The sequence below is a fragment of the Natrix helvetica genome, assembly GCF_964273705.1.
Source record: "Natrix helvetica genome assembly, chromosome: Z".
Lineage (NCBI taxonomy): Eukaryota > Metazoa > Chordata > Lepidosauria > Squamata > Natricidae > Natrix > Natrix helvetica.
The window spans coordinates 128271704-128295836 of NC_138554.1; the positions used below are offsets into that span (position 1 = coordinate 128271704).

Below are 24133 nucleotides of genomic sequence, written 5' to 3' on the forward strand. Positions count from 1 at the left end.
CTTGGCAACATTTCAGCGAGGTTTCACTCGCCATCCTCAGGCTGGTGAGTGACACCTCACTGAAACGTTGCCAAGACCATCTCAATCTTACACGCGAATACCCAAATACAACAAGACCAGCATACCTACACCCGTGAAAATATATGAAAACATATATATAAACATCTACAAAAACATATATATGAATTCATATATATATATATGAAGATGGCGAGTGAGACCTCGCCGAAACGTTACCAAGACAATCTCAATCTTACAGGGAAAAGACCCGAATACAACAAGACCAGCATATATATATGCTGGTGTATATATATCGTGTTACCCCGAAAATAAGACAGGGTCTTATTTTCTTTTTACACACAAAATATGGCTTGGGCCTTATTATGAGGGGAGGGATTATTGTTTTGGGTTTGCTAGGCAGCTCCTCTCTTGCAAGCGGGCTCCCAAAGAGCCGGGCACAGCCTCATGGGGGAATGGCTGTGTTGCGCTGTTGCAGCAGTGCAACACAGCAGCCATGAAGTAACCACACTCATGAGCAGCCATCCGACAAATCTCCTTTCCAGCCTGCCATTCACTGACCTAGGGGTATCGCCAAGCCGCATGAGCGCCCGTTCACTGCCCGGCTCCTGCGGCTTGGCGCCTTCGAAATGGCAGTGAATGATGCTCTACACGTCTGAAGAGGGGGGTTGCGCAAGCCAGGGGACCTCCACATGGCTTTTTCTGCGGCTTCCAAACTGAGCCTTTTGGCAGTGGCCGCTCTGGGCGCACACTCTATGGTTGTGGGCCAGCTGCCTGCAGTACGTACAACCATAGAGCGTACGCCCAGAGTGGCCACTGCCAGAAGACTCGGTTTGGAAGCCACAGAAAAAGTGATGCGGCAGCAGCGGCAACAGAGGTCCCCTGGCTCTGCAAAGAGAGCTGGGCCACGACATCGTGAGGCTGGGAGTCACGCAAGCGAAAGCGGAACAGCCATTCATGCAATCCCCCTCTTCAGCTGTGCAGAGCACCATTCACTGCCATTTCAAAGGTGCCAAGCCGCGGGAGCTGGGCAGCGAACAGGCACTCACGCGGCTTGTCGATACCCATAGGTCAGTGAATGGCGCTGTGTCCGGCTGGAAAGGAGGTTTGTCAGGTGGCTGCTCATGAGTGTGGTAGCTTCATGGCTGCTGTGTTGCGCTGCTGCGACAGCGCAACACAGCCATTCGCCCATGAGGCTTTGCCCGGCTCTTTCGCAGCCCACTCACAACCCCCCTATTCAGCTGGGCACAGAGCCGCTCACCAACCTAGCGGTATCCTGAAGGCACTAAGCAACGCGATCACCTTTGCCTCCCCCCCGGTTCCCGCGGCTTGGCACCTTTGGGATACCGCTAGGTTGGTGAGCGGCGCTCTGCCTGGCCGAGGTGAGGGATTGTCCAGGGGGCTTATTTGCGGGGGAGGGCTTATATTTTTGCCCACCAGAAAAATGTGGCATGGCCTTATTATCAGGACATGTCGTAATTTCGGGGAAACACGGTGTGTGTGTGTGTGTGTGTGTGTGTGTGTGTGTGTACACACACACATACACACACACACACACACACACACACACACACATATATATATACACACATACACACATACATACACACACACATTTATATTCATATATATTCAGATTAGTTGTTCAAAGTTATACACACACAACATATACATAAACACATACTCACTTCAGGTCGGTTACCTTTTCCTTTTTCATTCCCTCTAAAGTTATATTACATTCATATAAGACAAGAATGCCTAAATACTGTCTTTATAAAATTAATCTCTTCTCACAGGCATGGAGATAGTAAAGAGAAAAATAAAATTTCGAATGAACAATCGTTGTCACATTCACACCAAACAACTGCTCCCCAAAACCCCATTTATTTGTCCTCCCAAAACTTCCCCCTCACCCAGCTAAAAGGCCATATGGTAAAAGCTGCAGGTCCAATCATCCCCAGTTTAAGAGATATAAACTCCATCATCTCAGCCGTGAAGGGGCAGGGGGGAGGGAAGGGACCGCTGACTGGCTGGGAGGGACGGATGGCTATAATCCAATGCCTTTACAAAGGCATGAGGGCGAAGAAGCTGAGACCCATGGGAGTTGTAGTCCATGGCACGGGAGAGCACCGTCATCGCCTCAGGTTGCCTCCTTCTTCCTTCCCCATCCCGAAATAGACCCAGCAGCCTCGCCTGTCAGTCTTGCCCACGCCAAGCAAGCAAAAGGGGAGGGAGAGGGAAGGCAAAAAAAAATTCGCAGGTGCGGCCCCCTCCCCCGGCCCTTCCCCCCTCAGGCTCACCTGAAGCCCAGCTGAGAAACGGAGGGGGCGGCTCCCAAACCCTGAGCGGGAGCCGGGAGAGGTCACCAACAGGCGGAGGCAGGAATACGGCACGGGAGCGGTTGAGGGGGAAAAGGCGGCCGGCAAAAGAGGATCGATAAAGGAGGGAAATTACGAGGGAGACGACGACGATGCCGGCGGGCGAGCTGCAGATCTGGTACTGTGGGGTGCCGCTTCTTTTTTTTTATTTATTTTCTTTTTTTAACCCCTGAGGCGAGCTGCATCAAAACCGCTCGCTCCAGAACTCCCCCTGATGTCACTTCCTGTTTCTCCGGAAGGGCTCGATAGTCCGCCACCCGCCATAGAGATGAGCACCGCAGTAGAGAACGGAACCGGCGAGCGCGAATGCGAAGCGTAACCATGGGATTCGAGCGGTTGAGCGCCTAGACGGGGCATGGAAGAAGACGACGACCCTGGGATTCTGGGACGGATCCCGCTTGCGTTGCGGAAAGGCTGGTGCGGTTGGCGAGTCCTCCAGCCTCATCCTTGGGCGCCTATGTTGGGAAAGGTGGGTGTGGGAGGGCGACCTCAGGGCCTCACTTGACTTCGGATGTGCAAAATCAGGCTGAATCAGAATCAGAACAGAGCTAGAAGGGACCTTGGAGGTCTTCTAGTCCAGCCCTCTGCTCGAGCGGGAGATCCTATATACCATTTCAGACAGTCTCTTAAAAACCTCCAATGAGGGAGCATCCACAACTTTTTTTTTATAAAAAGATTTTTATTCCCTTATATACCGTTACAAGTATAGATTCACATTGTTATTATTCTTATTTATCTTCGTCACTTTTACATATTTATTTTTCCATATAAAAAATAAAAATATACATTCTGGGTTGCTTTGCTTACCGTCCCATACACCTATTTTGTCTTATCACCACCCTATTTTTTTTCTTTTCACCCTCCCTCCCTTCTCTACTTTCTTCCTTCCTCCTTTCCCTTTCCTTCTTTTTGCCTGTCCCCTACTCCTCTCTTCCTCCCCCCCCCTCCTTCCCTCTCTCCTCTTTCTATCCTTTCCATCCTTCCTCTCCTTTCTTCCTTCCCTCCCCTTTCCTCTCTTCTCCTCTCTTCCTTTCCTTTTCTGTTGTTGTGGTTATCTCTTTTCAACTCTCAACTGATGTATTTTTGGGATGATATTCCTGCGAACCCAGTTATAATTTTATGCTTACCCTTTCATATTCCCTTTTCTTCGCTATCATGTCCTTTTTTTCTTCCTCTATGTCTCATTCTTGAACATATCCTTGAGAGTATCTTAATACTTTATTTTCTATTTAGAGCACCCACAACTTCTGAAGGCAGCCCATTCCACTGATTAATGGTCCTCACTCTTAGAAAGTTTCTCCTGGTTCCAGGTTGCCTTGGAAAATAAATTGACACGCCTCCCCCCCCCCCCATTAGCTTTTTCCCAAACGCCATCACTCTGCTAAACAAATAATTCCCTCAACAGTGTCAAACTGTTTACTAAAGCTGCACTACTATTAATCTTCTCATCATTCCTATCACCCATTCTCCTCCCACTTATGACTGTATGACTAACTTTGTTGCTTGTATCCTTAGAATTTATATCGATTGTTTCCTAATATGATTTGATTGCTTATTTGTACCCTGTGACTATCACTGTTGTGTTGTACCTTACGATTCTTGACGAATATACCTTTTCTTTTATGGACACAGAGTCTATGCACCAAGACAAATTCCTTGTGTGTTCAATTACACTTGCCCAATAAAGAATTCTATTCTATTTCTATTTCTATTCTTTCTGACAGCCCCTCAAATACTGCTATCATGTCCCCCCAGTCCTTCTTTTCTGTAGACTAGCCAAATCCAAATCCTGCAACCATTCTTCACGTGTTTAGTCTCCAGACCTTTAATCATCTTAGTTGCTGTATCTGTATCGAATTGTGCTTTACTTAGTAAACTATTATTTAAAACAATCAATAACACAAAGCATATACTCAGCACATTATATTACCACTTCTGTTCCATTTACTTACTTTTTTTCCTGAATTTTTCATCATCGAACTTAAGAGTTCCTGAAAATTCTGAAGTTTGTACCCAATTTTGCAACAATTACTATTGACCAAATAATAACTTTTTTTAAAAGGTTTTTCAATTTAATAGCATATCACTGCATCCTTTCTTTATTTACTATCTTTTTGTGCATGCTGCTAAAAATTGTTATTCTATGTACATTTTATTTATTTTTATCCCACCTTTATTATTTTTATAAACTCAATGTGGCAGACATACCTATTAGTATAGGAAGAATGCTCAACTAGTTTTAATTTTATTTACTGTTATAATAAAGTTAAATGCAATTAATACAATTAATCATCAGTTGTGTATTTAATTTTAGTGTTAAAACTTATGATTGGACAAGAGTTCTTGGAAGTTTCTAAGTATAGTAGCCCTGGGATCTCAGATTAAATATTGTGCATCGGCCTCAGTATAATGAGTAAATATAGTCATTCCAAAACAGTTAATTCCAAAATTGTTCAAAGGATCAAATTTTCTTTTTATATATATAAAATTATATATATATAATTTTTACATTTAAAACAATGCAAATGCAAATCAAATTTTCAATGTCAAACAACAATGTTATTGTCAACAACAATGTTAAAGTGAAAATGTCAGCTTCAGTGTGGAAATAGATTTTCTCAGATCAAATTTCAGTTGTTATCTTTAGTGCTGTTTCTCTTTTAAATGTTTTTTAACCATTATGTGGGTGTTGTTCTATTAGTATAGCAAAACCAGTGTTGACATGATCAATATCTGAGGGAACAACAAACTTTGTTGCTCATTCAGATAAAGTTAGTAATTGGCAGGATGTGATACTGCAATCAGCATGAGCTTCCTTTTAAAACATTTTCTTTTTTAAAAAGCCAAATGCATATGTACTATAGGTAGTATTCGACATACAACACTTCGCTTAGTGAAGGTTTGAAGTTACAGCGGCACTAAAAAAAGTGACCTATAACCATTTTTTTTTTAATTGAAAAAGTTTTATACAAACAAATTTTTCCCCTTTTAACCCCCCCCACCATACAATGTAAATCTCATACAGATACTATGCCCCCTCCCCTCCCCCCAACCCAAAAAAAATTCTCATTCAAATATTATACTAAATACTTTACCCCCTCCCCTCCCCCGTCTTAAAATAGATTACTCATTCACATACTGTACCCCCTCACCTCCCAACAAACATAATATAAGTTTCTCTTAAAGTAACAATAGCCCATTAATCCCATCTTCTAAGTTAATTAAACATATATAAATCCTAATATAAATTTCTCTTAAAATAACAATATTTCATTAATCCCATCTTCTAGTTTAATTATGCATATATATTACCCCACCCTCCACCCTAACCCACCCCCACCTCCCACTCAACCCACCCCCTGACTTCCGCTATACACCACTCTAACAATTCCAAGCATCCCATGTATTATTTACTCTAATCATCTATCAGTCTAAACATTCTTACCTAAAGGCTACATAATACCACCTAGTCTGGTATTTATTCTGTATGTAATCAATCCATTTTACCCATTCCTGTGTATAATTCTCCTGCTTCTGAGCTTTTAAGAAAGCTGAAATTTTTGCCATTTCGGCGAACCCCGCCACCTTCTGAATCCATTGATCAATTGTCGGTAAAAAATCTTTTTTCCAATGTTGCACAATCAACAACCTAGCTGCTGTGACCATATGCAAGGCCAATTTTGTTTCCCCTTTAGTAAAGTCCTTAGTTATACCCAATAAAAACATTTGCGGAGTAAATTGTATTCTTTTTTTAAATACATTTTGCATAACCCACCATATTTTTATCCAAAAAGCTTTAACCTTATTGCAAGTCCACCATACATGAAAAAAGGTAGCATCTAGGCACCCGCATCTCCAACATTTTGGTTGAACATTTGGGTACATGCATGATAATTTTTTAGGATCTAAATACCATCTGTAAAACATTTTATAAAAGTTCTCCCTTAAATTCTATGACAGAGTAAATTTAACATTCTGAACCCATATTTTTTCCCACGTTTCCAACATGATCACTTCACCAAAATTCTGAGCCCATTTAATCATACAATCCTTAACCAGTTCACTTTCTGAATCTCTTTCTAACAGTACATTATATATTCTTTTAACTTGTTTTGGGCCAGTCTCTTTTATCTGCTTGATCAGTTCCACTTCTTTATCCATAAAACCGACCCTACGATCTTCTTCCCATCTCTTCTGTAGCTGTATGTAATGTAACCAATTTAAAATAATTCCTTCTTCCAACAGTTGTTCCAAAGTTTTTAACTTCCATTCGTCCCCATCAGCAATAAGCACATCTTTATATAAACAACCCCCGAGTGACTTAATATTCATAATCCCCATGGTGTCTGCAAGATCCAACCAAAGCGGTATTTTATAATCCCAATTGGGCCGGTGCTTCTTCCATATTCTCATCAAGGCACTTCGGAGAACATGATTGTTAAACACTTTATCCACCCTATCTTCATAAAAAAGATGCATGCCATCCCAGAACAAGATCATGGCCTTCTATATTCAGCAAATCCATTTTTGTTTTCCCAAACCAAACTGCTACATGCGTTAGTACCGCAGCTTCATAGTACAATCGAAGGTTTGGGAGTCTAAGGCCGCCTCTTTCACGAGTATCTTGCATAATCTTCATCTTTACTCTCGGTTTTTTCTCCTTCCAAACAAATTTATTTAATGTTGTTTGCCAATTTAACAAAGTTTTATCTGATTTAAGCACCGGTATCATCTGGAATAAAAAGATAAATCTAGGTAGAATGTTCATTTTAATTGCTGAGATCCTTCCAAGCAAAGACAATTGTAACTTTTTCCACACTTCAAGATCTTTCTGTATCTTTTGCCACAACACTTCATAGTTATTTAAGAAAAGTTTTGTATTTGATTCTGTAACTTGTATTCCTAAATATTTGACTTTGGAGACTATTTCAAAACCTGCTAAACTTACAAGTCTCTTTCTTTGAGTCTCTGTCATGTTTTTAACCATCATTTTCGTTTTGTTTTGATTTAGTCTAAACCCAGACACCATGCCAAATTCTACTATGATATTTTTCATCTGGATTATTGACTTCAAAGGATGTGAAAGGGTAACAACCAGATCATCGGCAAATGCTCTAGTTCTGTATTCCTTTTGCCTGATAGCTATGCCATTTAAGGATTTTGAGTCCCAAATTGCGTTCAACAAGACTTCCAAAGTTAAAATAAATAACAATGGGGATAATGGGCAACCTTGTCTTGTGCCTTTTTGTATCTCAAAAGTTGTTGACAAATTTCCATTAATAATAAGTTGTGCATTTTGTTGCTGATAAATTGCTCCAATCACCTGCCGAAATCGTGGTCCCATATCCATCTTTTCCAAAGTCTTGGTTAGAAAATTCCAATTCACTCGATCGAAGGCCTTCTCTGCATTCAAGAAGACCAGCACTGCAGAGATCTGCTTATTCTTATCAAGATAGTCAATTAAATCTATGAGTTGCCTTACATTCTCCTTCATGTGTCTGCCTTCAATAAATCCTGCTTGATCATGATGAATAATCTCTTGGATAACCGGCATCAATCTGTTGGCTAGTACCTTAGCAAATATTTTATAATCTGTGTTCAGAAGAGATATCGGCCTGTAATCCTCTGGTTTCTTAGGGCCCTCTTTGTCTTTAGGTATCAATGAGTTAAAAGCCGCTTTCCATGAGGAGGGTATTTTACCTCCTTGCTGTATATTACAAAATAGTTGTGTAAGATATTCAATCATTTCCAGTTGTAAAGTTTTATAGTACATTGCAGTCAACTATAACCATTTTTCATACTTATAATCGCTGCAACATTCCCATGGTCATGTGGTTTGCATTCAGATGCATGGCAACTGAGTCATATTTATGATGTTTGCAGTGTCCCAGGGCATTATGGTCACGTTTTGCAACATTCTGACAAACAAAGTCAATGAGGAAGCCAGATTCACTTAACAAACGTGCTACTAATTTAACAACTAGTGATTCACTTTACAAATATGTCAAGAAAATTCGTAAAATGGGGCAAAACTCACCTAACAAATTTTTCAGCAACATAAATTTTGCACTCAATTGTGGCCGTGGGTTGAGGACTACCTGCATTGTTCCGATCTTCAGCAATGTTCAGTCCAGTATCAGGATGCTAAATTTTAGGAACTCCCCTAAGAAGGGCCAATTTGTTTTGAATGACTTCACATTCTACAGGTAGTCCTCAACTTACAATCACAATTGAAATCAGAACTTCCATTTTTAAGCATGGCAACTTTAAACTGAGTTGCACCCAATTTTACAACCTTTTTTGCCATGGCTGTTAAGCATATCATTGTAGTTGTTAAGTGAATCATATGGTCATTAAATGATTCCAGCTTCCTCCATTGTCTTTGCTTGTGGAAAACTGGCTGGGCAATCACACAACTCTCGGACACTGCAATCATCATAAATACATAATAATTACCAAGACCCCCCCCAAAATGATTAAGTGACCATGGGGATGCTGTGATTAGTTACAAGCACCTGTCATAACTCACTTTTTTCAGTGCCGTTGTAACATTGGTCACTTAACAACTGATTATAAGTCAAGATCTGCCTGTATTTTTTGTAAAACAAATGGGAAAGAAGACAATTGTTTTTAATTCACTGAATAATTTACGTATAAAATCTAAGATACATAATACTTTTCATGTTAAAAAGTTGCCTGAGATAGATAAAAAAGCTCACAGAAAAAAATGCACCATTTGCACCATTATTTTTATCCTGTCTCCCAGATAGGAAATATTTATGGTGGTAGATAGCCTTTGAATCTTTTAAAATAAAGGTTTCCCCTGTCCAATTATATCCGATTCTAGGGGCTGGTGCTCATCTCCATTTCTTAGCCAAGGGAGAATTACACTGCCATACATCAAGAGTATCTCAGAAACCACGAACAGACTACTACAACTACATGGAATCAGTGTAGTACACAAGCCAACTAAAGCCCTTCAAAACACCCTAAGCCCCTGGTGGCGAACCTGTAGCACGCGTGCCAGAGGTAGCACTCAGAGCCCTCTCTGTGGACATGCGCACCAGTGGTGGGTTTCTAATTTTTTTACTACCAGTTTGTGCGCACAATGCTGCACATGCGCAGAAGCGTCCAGGAGGATGGGTGGAGCCTCCTGCCGCCGCCACTACCAGTTCACCCAATCTGGGCCGAACCCGCAGAAACCTACCTCTGACGCGCGCTGTCACCTCAGCACAGAGTTCGCCGAGGGGACAGCTACCTCAACCCACTGTAAACATCGCTCTTCACTTCTGCAGCTCCAGTTCCATCAGGTTCTTCTCTCCCTCCCTCCCCCTCCCTCACTTTCTGCCAGGACAAAGATCCCTCCCCCTAAGCTGCTCCGAAAGATGGCTTCCCCAATCCCCTTCTCGAGCACTCCACCCTGGAAGAAAAGAAGCTAGGAAAGACTAACATGAAGCGCTCAGTTGGAACGAACTGGACTTTCTCCACAGCGGATGGAAAGGGACGGGGCCATGCCTCCAAGCTGCAGCTTTTGAAGGCCAATTTATTTCCAATTTGCTGCCCATCTGTAAATATTATTATAATATTAGGAGGGGGGGTTATTAGAATTAGATCCCTGCTCAGTTCTTTTGGAGAGGGGGAAAGAAATGGATATTCATCCTAAAGTTTAATTAGGCCTGTCAAATAAATCTTTAAAACAAAATTTACACCCTACCCCTAATTAGAGATTTAAACGCCATTTAAATGCACAAACTACACAGAAATAATCTTGCAAACAACAAAAAACAAGGATCAGAGACAACAATAATACATCAACATCTGTTATCAAAATCAGGTTTCAGAGCTTGTGAGATATGGTAACTGTTTGGAATTGGAATATTTTTTTCCAGAAACTGGATATGCAAAACTCCCTCGGAACATTGCCTTAAAATGCTTAATTAAATAGAATATTTTGTCAGTATAAACTAAATCATGTATTAATTTGGGATATCAAGAAATTAATGGAAGGATTTTTTTGTTCAATTAATGGTATGCTGTGTTAAGCTTTGATGTGGTTTTTCTGAGACTCTCTACTTTCTTAATTTGGCTACTGTGGTAAAGTCACCCCCTGAATCTTGATTTAATTTGTAAATACGTACAACTACAAGCCTCATACATATAGCATTCTAAGTCATAAAGGGATTTTTTGGCTTGGCAAAGTCAAAAAACGTGACTATAATCAGTTATGCAAACTATGACATATGTTGCATGAACATGACATTAAACATATTCATTGATGCAAATTCCAGAATGGGATCATATTTCATACTAAGGCACAATAGCATTTGTGGTAGGTTGTGTTCCTTCAGACAGGTTTGATGAAGCTGTTAACACAACCTGCCTAATAAGGTCTTCTATGTGCCCAGCATGTTGTACAAACTAAGCATGTTAGTCATTGCCAAATCAGAATATCAGCAAAGTATATTAGAATCATAATTTACTCTGAAAAGAAGGAGATGGGTGGATGGAGTACTTCAGTTATCATCAATGATTCTGTGTAAGGTGAATGAGAAAGCTGTGTTTGATTTTGGGGTTCAAATCCTCTATTAATGTTGCCCAAATGTATTTGGGGACCGAGCTGCCATCAACAAGATTTTCTCTTTGAGGGAGATGGACAGTTCAGAAATATAAAAACATAATTAAATAAAATTATGGTTGAGGTGGGCCCGAATTTGTAAATATCAAAAGTTGTTTGTATCATTGAAAACTCTGTTTTCTTTTAAGACAAAAAATGTTAAGGTATGTTATTTTTTCTAAACTAAAACCTCATCAAATTGCCGTTTTGGCATTTTGTGATAAATAAATGAGTTTGGGGTTGCAGTTTGGACACTTGGTCTCTAAAAGGTTTGCCATCACTAAGCAAACTAAAAGACCCTGAAGAAAAAACAGGAGTCACCTAAAACATACAAGATAAGGACTGCAACAACCATTATGTAGAACAAACAGGGAGAACACATCCATTAACACCAATTAGCAGTCAGAAGACATGAAAATTCTTCAGTTTCACAACATATAGACAGATTTATCCATAGTTTCATAGACCCAGCCAAGTCCCAAAACATCAGGGAATCTTAGAAGCCTGGCACTCTGACTCACCCATCCCCTCCCAGCCACTCCTCGCCTTCCCGCCCAGGCTCCTTCCTGCCCCCAACAGGAAGCAGTTGTTGGAGCTAAGCAGCCACCATGAGAAAGAGTTGGCAAAATGGCTGGCTTAGTTCAAATTGGGTCTGACCGAGAAGGAGACCCAGCAGAAACACCTCACTGAGGACTATGAGCAGAGGCTTTCAAAGCAGATGGAAGACCTGCGGGAGTGCAAAGCCAGTACTGATGCCTGGAGGCTCAGCAGCAGAGATGGGTTCCTACCGAACCAGTAATGGTTTTCTGGCCTGGGTCGCTGGAACCGGCAGCAACCCAGGCCTGCCACAGCTCCAAACCGGGGCACAAGGTTTCCCCCCCTTTTTTAAGGTTTTGTGCATGTGCAGATCTATTTTGGGGCAACTGCATATGCGTGCACCGAAAAGGCAGTAATGCCAGTAGCAACCCATCCCTACTGAGTGGGCTGAGATGGTCAGCCAGTTCCAGGCCATGATGCAGTCCCACTGGAACAAGCCCCTCCAGCTCTTCACCACCAGCAGCACTTCCCTCCAGCCTTCGCCCAAAGTCCCACACCAGGAGGCTAAAGCAGACACCCAAGTCGGAATTTCTTTCCCCCTTTTGACCTGGGGAGAAAGACCCCAAAGAGGGAGACTCTCTGCAACAACACAAATGTTCATTGCACATATGCAACCCAGGGGCCGTAGTTGAGGACCTCTGATTTAGTGCAATATAAAAGACGCAAATAATTTTTCTGCGGACCACCAAAATTTCTTGCAGACCACCAGTTGGTGACCGCTGAAGTAAACCATACCTCAATCAAGAAACCGCCAAAGAAGCCAACAGCAAACGGCCCAACCAAAGAATCTCTAAAATCACCCCGACCAACACTGACAGGGAAGGCCTATCAGAATATAAAATGACAGCAAACTGCATTCCTCACTATCATGGATGTTACCTAGTTTGGATCTGTAAGAAAGAAAGCAAGCTCAGAGAGTACCAAGGACCACTCATACCTAATATTCCTTTCTCCTATTTTCCTCACAAAAACAATCCTATGAGGTGGGTTACGCTGAGAAAAAGTGACTGGCTCAAAGTCACCCAGCCAGCCTTCAAGATCTTCAGGTCTCAGAGGCCTTCATGAAAAAACACAGTTCCCTCCTAAAGGATGAAACTATAAGAGGTAGTGAAAAAGGTGATAACATACAAGATATGAGGGAGGGAGGGGCTGCGGCCAGGGGACAAGGGGGAGGGAGCAATACTGAAAAGACTCAGGTCACAAAAATAAAGGTATTTGAAATGTTATTGTAATTGTTGATATATTAGAAAGTGGTAAAAGAGATGATTGAACATATGGTTGATACAATGTATAATAAGATGCTGTTTTTGCTTATCTTTTATCTTTTGTTTTTCTTTCTGTAAAAGTTGTGAAATTTGGAGAGATTTCTACTTTCAGCACAATGTAGCTGCCAAAATTTTTGGTATATCCACCTACCCTTCCCTATAAATGTTTAAAAACCAATAAAATTCTTTAAAAGCAAAAAGATCTTCTGGTCTCTACATGGTGCCTTAACTACTAGACCAAACGGATTTCCTGGTGATCCACCTATTAACAAAATTTAACCCCACTTAGTTTTTTTGAATAATGGGCAAGGTTTAATTAACTGCTAAATTAGCCTAATCGGAAGGTGGCTTGTTACCCACCAGAGGAATAGAAGCAGCATGTGTCATGTGGCAACCCCGCCCCCTCCCCCCCCCAAAAAAAATTCCATGGACCTCACACATTCTTATCCGGATTATAGAAAATTAAGAGAACTGAGACATTGAAACACTTTGATCAAATGAAATGATATATTAGTGGTATTAAAACAGTCTATTGGAATTCTTACATGATTAAAATAACATATCAATGTGTAATCAGAATCTCAAAATTATATAAGTCAGTCATTTAGTTGACTAAAACAGAACTGATAATTACATATTGATATGTGGATCTGATTTGAATGAATTGTAACAGAGGTCGGTTTCTGCCTCACCCCGATCGGGTAAACCGGTAGTGGTGGTGGCGGGAGGCGCCACCCACCCGCCTGGACGCGCACGCACACAAGTGAACCAGTGGTAAAATAAGTGGAAACCCACCACTGAATTGTAAGTGAGTTACAGAAACACAATTTATTATGCCTTTTATTTTTTAATGCAGAGTTTTATTATTGTTCTGTTCTTTATATCTGATGCTCTGATATGGTCCAATGGCTAATCAATAACATATTTCTATTATGACCAAAGACCTGCTTTGGACTGGACTGATTTGGAATATTTAATAATGTGACAGTCATGGTATTTCCTGCAATATTAACATGGTTCTGGGTGAAACCCAAGATTCTTCTACCACAGAATTCTGCTATAATACCTTACAAATACATCATTGCAATTATGTCCTTGTTAGAATTTCACTTGTTACAAAATGTCTCTTGCCTTTCAAGGTTTTTTTGGGGGGAGGGGGGGTTCAGAGTCTTTAAACCACATTATTTAGACTGCTTATATACAGGTAGTCCTCAACGTACGAACACAACTGAGCCCAAAATGTATGTTGTTAGGTGTAAAATTTGTTAAGTGAATTTGTCCCACTTTACGACTTCCTTTGTCAGATTTGTTAAGTGAATCAATGCAGTTGTTAAATTAGTAATATGGTTGTTAAATGAATCTGGATTATCCATTGCCTTTGCTTATCAGAAGGTCGCAAAGTGATTCCTGAACATTGCAACCGTCATAAATATGAGTCAGTTGTCAAGCATCTGAATGTATGTAAATCATGTGACTACTGAGATACTGCAACGGTCATAAGTGTCGAAAATGGTCATAAGCGGTGGTAGGATTCAAACAAATTTATTATCTGTTCTGTGGCTGTGGCTTGGTGGGAGTGGCATGGCTTGGTGGGTGTGGCTTGGTGGGCGTGGCAGGGGAAGGATACTGTAAAATCTCCATTCCTTCCCCACTCCATGGGAAGGTTTCTGCAGAATTCCCATTCCCTCCCAATCAGCTAGGACTCAGGAGGCAGAGAATAGATGGAGGTGGGGCCAGTCAGAGGTGGTATTTACTGGTTCTCTGAACTACTCAAAATTTCCGCTACCAGTTCTCCAGAATTGATCAGAACCTGCTGAATACCACCTCTGTCATAAGTCACTGTTTTCAGTGCCATTGTAACTCCGAAAGGTCGCTAAATAAATTGTTGTAAGTCAAGGACTACCTGTACTTAGATAAAAATCTCTGTAATTTATACTTTAAAAAAAAACAACCAATGTATGTCCCAAAAGTGTTTTTTTTCAAGAAGCAATTAGACTTTCTAGTTTTTCTTGGAAGACATCCAAGAAGCTTCTTCAGTTCTGACTTGATATTGAGGAATGGAAATGCTTCTGAAAAAAGCTTCTTGGATGAGGAGCAAAACGTCTTCCAAGAAAAACAAGAAGGTTCAGCTGCCTCTTGAAAAAAAGCACCTTTGGGACAACCATGACCTGGATGACTGAGAATCTCCATAGACAGATAACCCAATGTATGCTGAGTATTGTTAAGGTACTTTATAGTACTATGTGCTCCTTCAGCAACTTTCCAGGTTTATTTGAAGTGTCCCCACAACTACAGATGGGATTTACGATCATTGTAATAATCCAATTTATCTGGTTGCCTCCCATTTCCTGGCAACCTCCGTTGTCCTAGTCCCAAAATTGATCAACAGGTAGATATTCTAAAGCGCCTATCTGTCGTTCACATCTTTAGTCTCATTTGCTCCCGGACCTATCCATCCGCCCGTTCTTCTCACCCATTGGCTGTTTCTCAGATTGTCACTTTCATTCTTCCTCCATCTCAACTGTCTTGCCCCCCTCCCACCCTCTCCCCGTAAGCCCCGCCCCCTTCTGCCATCGGGCTAGACCCGTCCGCCAGTGGCGTTCCCGTCCTGATGATTGGCAGGCGCTCCGGTTGTCTCCGGGCGGTGGTGCGATCAGTCCACAAGGTGACGCGAGAAGCCGGCGACGTCGCCATTGGCCGCGCGCGTTGCGGGGAGTGTTGCCTGGCGATGTGGCGAGCGACGCGCAGGTTGGCGGCCGCGGCCGCTGCCGCGGCGGCGACGCCGTTGTCATCGTCCCTGGCGGGCGGGGGAAAGGCAGCGCCGCTCCATTTATCATCGCGAGCGGGCAACTGTTTGTGTCAGTCGAGGCGCTACGCACCGAGGTGGATCTCGCCTGCCTCTCTCGCGGACCCGAAGGTGAACGGAGCGCGGTAAGGACCGACATTGCAGATCGGAGGGGCGGCGGGGGGGGGGGGGTTAACGCCTGGGGTCTGCCGGGATAAAAAGCCCAAAATCTTTTGTGAAGGCAAACAGCCCGCTCGCTTAAAACCTCGAACCTGAGGTAGGCTGCTTCTAACGAGGGAAGGTTAGAAGAAAAACCAGAAAGCCCAGTTGATTTAACAGATTAACAGAGTTGGAAGGGACCTTGTAGGTCATCTAGTCCAACCCCCCAGCCAAGCAGGAGACCCTACACCATTTCTTTTTTTACAAGTTTTATTTCATTTTTTCCCCTTTTTTCCAACATTATATATATTTATAGGCAGTGTTTATTTATTTATTTATTCTTCGCATTTCTAAACCGCCCCCTCTCCCAAAAAGGGACCAGGTTTATCAGGTCTTTTCTTATACATCACATTTATAATCATAGTTTCATTGTATTTTAATGTTCCCACTTTTATCAATATTCATCTCTTTTATATAATCCTTTGTCTTTTTCCATCAATTCCTTTAGTCTTACATATCATTGCTAAACAACTTTTTTTCCTATCTTCAACTAATTACTTTTAATTCACCTTAACACCATTTCTGACAGAAGGCAGTCCACTCTCTTCTTGAAAGCTTCCAGTGGTGAAACTCCCACAACTTCCGAAGGATCAGTTGATTGTTCTCACTGACAGAAAATTTCTCCTTATTTCTAAGTTGAATCTCTCCTTGTTCTTCTCCTTGTCTGGCCTTCAGGTCCTTTGGAAAATAGCTTGATCTCTTCCTCTCTGTGGCAGCCCCTCAAAAATTGGAAGGCTGCTATCATGTCTCCCTGCTCCTTCTCTTCATTAGACTAACCATGCCCAGTTCCTGCAACCGTTCTTCATATGGAAGTACCGCTCTGGAAGTACCACTGCTCTCGCAGCCGCTGAAAAGATCCCTCTAGATCCGCTTTTCAGGATGCGATTTCCCCTTGGTAACTCAAAAAACATGGGTCTGCTGGCTGGGAAAGATGGGAGTCTGGCAGACTGGTCTGATTAGATGAGTCTGACTAAAAGGCAATGACGCTAAATTATTCCTTCCTTTCTCCCTCTTCTCCCTCCCTCACCCCCAAAAATACGTAGGGAAAAGTTGAGAGCTTTTCTTGTAGGTTCTCAATATCTTCGGAAGTTGTCGGAGCTTCATCACTTGAGACTTTCAAAAAAAGTTTGGACTGCCATTTGTCAAAAATGGTGCAGGGTGGTCGACTTGAGGGAGGGGTGGACTAGAAGACCCATGAGGTCCCTTCCAACTCTGCTAATCTGTCTGTTAAATCCAGATCATGGTTGCTCTGAAGGTGCTTTTTCCAAAAGACAAAACTGGGATCCCCCCCCCTCCTTTGGTAATGTTTCACTTCTTATTCTTAAGAGGTCTTTAAGGGGTGCCTACCACCCTTGTTCTAATATTCCCTTGTATTCATTTCATGTATTGATAATCATGTTTATACTCATATCTAATTCATGCTTGATGAAATAAATAAACATTTAAAAAAAGAAGCTTCTTCAGTTCAAAACTGAATGTACGATTCTTGGATGAAAAGGGAAAACTTTCATTTAAGTAGTCATTCATTGCACTTTTGGCTTTTCTGCAAGGAGCTCTGGTGGCTACCTGAAATTTATTTTGCTCTCTTGTTGTTTTTTTAAAAGAAATTTACTTTCTTTCCAGGTGCTGTAAAGCTTATCAAGGAAGCAGTTGTCAAAGCAGATGTTGTGGGACTTTAAAATAAATTGTCATGAAGAGAAAATATATAGAATCGATCCTGAAAAAGTCAAGGATAGGGACACAGTGATTTAACATCTGCTGGAGCAGACCATACATTCTTGAAAAGTTTCAAATGCTAAAATAGAGGAATATTTGTAGAATGCAAAAAGCTTGATTTGTTTAGCATTCCCTAATGAGATACACTAGACATTGAGGCATTCTGAAACAGGTTTATCCTGGCTTTTAATATTGCATGTTTTATGCACATCTAAATTCAGTCGGTTCTCATGTGGAACATGAACAAACAATTGGTACTCTTTAACTCAAAATGTTTCGTTGGAATCACCTAATCGCAAATTTCGAGTGATAGGTTTTGCTTTGGTCTGAACTGTTGTTTCTATTGTGGTTTTTTTTAGGGAGATCAACAACACAATCATGCCTGAGATAAATACAGATGAATTGGATGAGCAGCAAGTTCAATTGCTGGCAGAGATGTGCATCCTAATAGATGAAAATGACAACATGATCGGTTCAGACACGAAGAAAAACTGCCACCTGAATGAAAACATTGACAAAGGTAAAATATGATTTAAAGTATATAATAGGCAAGGAGAACCTTGCTTAGCTCAACTGGGTAAAAGACTCACAGTATATACAGAGCCACATTTCTTGCCTCCAGATATCTGACCTTTAGCTATAGATCAAGATAAAATCAGAAAAGGAAAAATGCTGTTGATCAAGTATGTTTGGATTAATACTGTTCTTCAGACATTACAAACATGTTGATATAGAGAAGCTGAAAAGCTTCTCACAGATTACTTTTATCTCCGACATAGCCTGTCATTGCATTTAGATTTAGCATTAACATGTTTTATCAGCTGCATATGAATTCAGAAGTTCTTTCTAAGCATTAGTAGGTAGCATGAATTCGTTTGTCCTTTTTTGTCATTGCTTGCAGGCTCAAGTTAAAAGAGGGCACACATTTTATTTTGCCTTGGCAAATGTGGGCTTGCCAAATTCATGGCCTCTAGTGGAAGAGAAATAATAAAGACTGTCTTAGTAAAAACAGTAAAAACTTAGACGCTTTAGTAAAAATAAAAAATGTGGAGTGACTTGCTATAAATAGACATAAGGAAGAGATTATTTAAATAAAAGGACAATGAATTAACAAAATAGGAATTTGCTTCTAAGTGATGTAAGCAAGAAGTCTCAGAACTAATTTATCAATGGCATTTTCCCTGTTGAGAAAGGAGGCACATAAGCCATCGATTTCAATAGAAGTAGAAGACTTTCTGCCACTACATTTTAGGCTAAAGTTCAACTACTTGAGGCTATAAAAATATCTAGGTTTATTTCTTAGATAAAAGCTTTCAAAAGTAAGTTAGAAGCTATGCAAGGTTTTTCTTAATATCTTAATCAAAAAAGAGCTTTTGTATTTTAAATAACAATTTACTTAGCTTTTGTAGAAAGAATTGCTTCCTAATGAGGCATTACAGGTAGTGCTTGACTTAACAACGATTTGTTCAGCGACCACTTAATGAAGAGCTTTATCCATGCCCAAAACTATGGCCCTTGCAGTCCCTGCACCATCAAATGAATTAAATTTGGGCAGTCAGTAGCCCAACTGCAATTTCCTCCACCATCTCCCCGCCTTCTCTTGGCCCCTTGGGCTCTGTCACTCGCAGCTGACCTTGGTTGCTGTCTTTTTGTTGCCAGTGCTGATGAGGCGTGCCCAGTTTTGTTGCTGGGTCATGGAAGATGGTTTGTCCTGCAAGAAAATGGAAATAAAAAGATTGTGGCCACAATAAAAAACTGTGGCTAGAACGTGCCACGATGCCTCTCTTCACTGCATTTCTAGGCTTTACGGGGCTGGCTTTGTGCTGAGAAAAAGGAGAAGGAAAGGGTGCCTTGTGCTTTTTTCTTTTTCCTTGTGTGAAGCCAGCACCTCATGGCCCAGCAGCCCAACTGGGCATATTCAGCAGGAGCAAGAAGGCAGCAAAGGTCATCTGGAGCAGCAGAGCAAAATGGGAAAGGTGAATCTTGGTGTGCAGGCTAGTGGGGGCAATTAAGCTGGGGCATCTTTGGCTGTAGTAGAAAAAATTGAGCTGAAGTGGGTACTCAGCTAATTACCAGTAAAATTCAGTTAACTGTGGCAGTAGGAATTGCAGTCACCCAAGCAATCATCTTTCTTTACAGCTGCATTGTTAGCGACCAAAATTCCAGTACCAATTACGACTGTAAATTGAGCATTACCTAGAGCCGGGAAGGCGAACCTATGGCACGTGTGCCACAGGTGGCACACAGAGCCATTTGTCAGGGCACACAAGGCGTTGCCCTGTCAGCCGGCCAGCGCACATGCATGCACTGGCCAGCTGAGTTCAGCCTTTTTTAAAGCCATTAGTGAAAAGAGCCCCCCCCCCCCCTCCTGAGGCCCTCTGGAGCGCACAAAAACAGCCCTATGAGCAAACTGGAAGTTCAGAAACTGACTTCTGGTTTTCTCGTAGGACCGGTTTAAGCCCTCCGGAGGTTTCAGGGAAGCCTCCTGAAGATCCCTGAAGCCTCCGGAGGGCTTAAACCAGCCCTACAAGCAAACCCTCCGGAGGCTTCAGGGAAGGGGTCACACGTTGCATTATGGGTGCGGCACATCCACGCACGACCCTCCTGCACTCCCCCCCTTAGGGCACGCGAGCCAAAAAAGGTTCGCCATCGCTGACCTAGAGTCTTACACTTAGCGCAAATAGACATTGAATGGATTATCTTTGCAGTATAATTTATACAGTCTTTGCCTGTCTTTCTGTACTAGGATTATTGCATCGTGCTTTCAGTGTCTTCTTGTTCAACACAGAGAATAAGCTACTGTTGCAACAGAGATCAGATGCCAAAATCACTTTTCCAGGTATGTAATAATGAATCGTTACAACAGTTTGGCAGAGATCCATCTGTAGTTTGAATACATTTTGAGCTCTATTGTCTATTAAATGTTAAAAATATGAGATTTTCTAATAGAGCAAAGCCTTGAAAGGTTGTTTATAGTATGATTATATTTGTCAACAGGCAAATAATTGGGGAAACAATGTGAGGGCTGAAGCTGACAAAAGAATTTGAGATTAGACAAAATACTGCAAGTGTCTTCAACATCTGAAGCTGAAAAACAGGCAGCAAAAAGTTCACAAATGAAAGCAAATATACATGTGCCATATATATAATATTGCAGGAGCCAATCTGGATTAGTCAGCAAGACAAATCTGAGGTTTCGGACTCATGCTGGAACCCATCTTGAGGGAACATCTGTCTCATCAGATGTGAGAGAGAATTCTGGTGAAAGAGAAGTTCCTTGAGAGATGAGCTCCAACATGAATCCAAACATTTGGCAGACTATACCTTTGGTCGCAGTTGTATCCTGCAGCAAAAAGTTCATTGTCACATTGGGCTTTAAAGGTATGAGGAAGAGAAGGGAGAGATCCTGGGCTTAAATCTGGAGATAAATGTGACTGATTCTTAGGTTCTTCAGCAATTGATTTGTCATTGTCGTTAAAAGCTCATTCAGTAGAGAGGGAGACAAAATATTCCAAAGCAAACCGCTGTATTATCCGGAAACTTTAAACTACAGCATTTCAGATATTCTGCTGTCCAAAATGCTGCAACACATTATTAAAACTTTTCATTTCTTTTTGGAAGACTGTTTTACCAATACCTGTTGCAGTCATCCACTAAGCACCCCCCTTGAACTGGAAGAAAATAATGCCCTTGGCATTAGAAGAGCAGCGCAGAGAAGACTGAAAGCTGAATTAGGAATTCCACTGGATCAGGTAAACACTATTCAGAGCGATGACTTCCTTGGGGAAAAGTTGTTGCACAGCATTTAGTTATTTGGCAATCCCATTTGTCTAATTACAGATCAGACCTACAGTATTTATTTGGAAACTCATGACCTGCCGTATTCCCAGAAGCCTAGAATAGGGAACAATTAATGCAATGTCACATTAGTACTGTCTCCCTTTTTAAAATTAGAGTGCATAGTTAGCTCTGGTGTTTTATCTCAACATTTGTGTTTTGGAGTAGGACGGAGAGCAAACCTTCCAAGCTATCCCAAAGTTCCAGTTTTCAAATTTATCCCAAACTACCACATAGTCACAATATGCACATTACCAGACGTAGAAAAAAAGAAAATTGAGTAAAATTGTCCAGTCAAGCTATAAACCCCATAAAGAGAATCTTTGTTCAAGTTTACATTTCTTTATAGCTAGACAATTTTTTTCAAGTCATTTTTCCCAAGGCAAATTCTATCTTATCTTCTATGGAAGGAAGCATTGCCAAAATGGCACAAGAATAGAATAGCTACTCAATTTTGTGTACTCTATTTTTGTCCTGGAAATGTGCACAAAATATCTGTAATGCTTGGCCATGCACAAGGCCAGGCTGGGATCCCAGCAATCCTCATTTCCTTCTTACCAATAGATATTAGACATGAAACTTTAGCTGTATCTCCATATCTAGAATGCTGAGTAATAAAAAAAAATCTAAAATATTATTAACAGGATGCATTTTCACTATTAAAACCATTTTCAGAACATAGCTTGAACCTACGATGTTTCAGGCATAATTGCTTCATTACTATATAATGTTCAGAAAAATACCACAATTCTCAGGCATCATTTAGGGAAGATAGGTAGGGAACTTTTTAAAAAATCATTTTGGTTCTTTCCAGGGCCCTGGTTACGTAAAGTATGCTATGAAATACCTGAAACCAGGGAAACACCATTGTTCTTCCTGCAGTAGAAACCATAACTTGCTTTATATCTGTATTGAGATGTTCTGGGAATGGGAAAGAGAGTCTGTTAAAAAAAGTAGATATGGAATCTTTTGAAACATGTTTGCTTGTAGGTCACTCCAGAAGAAATCTTCTACCTAACCCGAATTCACTACAAAGCCCAATCCAATGGAACATGGGGAGAACACGAAATAGATTACATCCTTTTTGTGCAGAAGAATGTAACGCTGAATCCAGATCCCAATGAAATTAAAAGCTACTATTATGTGACGCAAGAAGAATTGAGAGAACTGCTGGAAAAGGCTTCTCGAAATGAAATTAAGATTACTCCGTGGTTCAGACTAATTGCAGAGGCTTTTCTCTTTAAGTGGTGGGATAATTTGAATAATTTGAAGAGATATGTTGATCATGATAAGATACACAGAATGTAACAAATTAGGCTGTTCTAAAATATCATACCTTAAATTTTTCATACTGAAATTGTTCGTTGAAGCAGTATATTTGTAGATTGATTGCAACCTTGGAAATTAGGAATAGGCCCCTTTAAGTGGAAATTAGAGATATTTATCTCACATTGCATAGCTGGCTTTCTCCTGGAATGAAATTTCTTTTCCTTTCATTTCATGGTGTTATTAAGTCATTAAGTTTGCACTCCATGAAAAACCACTGTTAAGTCTGAATAGTCACCAAGCCACAATGCCATGAGAGTAATTAGGGCTTGATTACAATCTCTCCCAAAATGATTTGTTTGCACAATATGGAACGAGTCAGCTAACCAGTCCTGTTGTGCAGGTAAAATGAAGAGGTGAAATTGAACTAGTCGACTCTAAAAGCTCTTCCATATTTTTATACCAGTCTTACTGAAGCATGCAGTGGAGTTTTTCTATACTGACCCCCTTCAAGTTACCTGCTTATCTTTCAAGTAATTAGCACTTTCCTATTTATACTTTACACTGTTCAGTGTTTGACTTACTTTTGAAGAACCTATTCCCTTGTAAGCTATTCTAAGCACATAAGATATTTTCCCCATTAGAAAAGATACCTGATATTTCAAACCAGAAATGTTAAAACTTCCATGCCTGTAGATTCTAAATATGTCTTTCCTATAAGAATTAAGCTATGATCTAAAAGAAAGGAAATCTTAAATGTAAATAACTTTTTCACAAAATATTGAAAAATACCTGAGCTATTAATAGAACCAAGGGAAAGATTGTTAGGCATAGCCTATGGTCTAGGGGGAAATGGTGTTGGTGTATTCTTCTTAAATGCAATTATGAACCATGAAAATTAAAGTTTAAAAATTGAATCTCTGATTGGTGTGTTGAAATTTCCTACTGATTATCAGTTCATGTAGTAAAAAATAAATGCCTCTGCGTTCTTTATAATGACTTGTTAAATGTAACTGTGGGCTGGAGGATTGAGTAATTTTACTATTTGTTACTATATGGAGGACAAAACTGACCCATAGTCCAAACATTTTAAATGCTTGAGTAGCACTTCCAGATCCTCCAAGGAAGAGAGGAAGAAACTACACATATTTCAAATGGTTTGTCATGGCCTCAGTAATCTATTTTGGGGGCTCTGGGTAAACTGCTTTTAAGGTGTCAGTTTTGTAATATAAAAAGGATTACCCAAACTTGACTTAATACAGACTTTACTTTTTGAAATTTCCAATTGTATAGAATTGATTCTTACAGCAAGGGTAGCCTTTTCAATTACTTATTACTAGAAGGAATGTGTGTAGTAAAAATGGTTTTCCGTCTTTTTTCCCCTCCCTTGATAATGTAATGGTTAAAATGCAGTCCTGATCTTCCAGCTGATTCCATT

At 40.8% G+C, this 24133-nt stretch overlaps 2 protein-coding genes and 1 long non-coding RNA gene across 3 annotated transcripts in view; 2 read left to right on the plus strand and 1 right to left on the minus strand.

Moving 5' to 3' along the window:
* The window catches only part of WDR37 (WD repeat domain 37), a 61270-nt gene extending 58650 nt beyond the window's left edge, over window positions 1-2620 (minus strand). The window contains exon 1 of the mRNA XM_081971322.1: window positions 2319-2620. The gene's annotated coding sequence lies outside the window, so the exon portion shown is untranslated. The remainder of the gene's footprint in view (window positions 1-2318) is intronic.
* Window positions 2407-7732, plus strand: LOC309401942. Its single transcript, XR_014176819.1, has 3 exons — window positions 2407-2514; window positions 2636-2865; window positions 7408-7732. It is a non-coding gene; the product is annotated as an uncharacterized lncRNA (long non-coding RNA).
* Window positions 7733-15483: 7751 nt separating this feature from the next.
* IDI1 (isopentenyl-diphosphate delta isomerase 1) lies at window positions 15484-23691 on the plus strand (the record flags this gene model as incomplete). The annotated part of the gene is made up of 5 exons (XM_081932342.1): window positions 15484-15803; window positions 17952-18112; window positions 20339-20431; window positions 21214-21344; window positions 22420-23691. The coding sequence occupies 5 exons, from the start codon at window positions 15484-15486 to the stop codon at window positions 22735-22737; spliced, it is 1023 nt and encodes a 340-aa protein (XP_081788468.1). The 3' UTR covers window positions 22738-23691.
* Window positions 23692-24133: the final 442 nt, after the last annotated feature.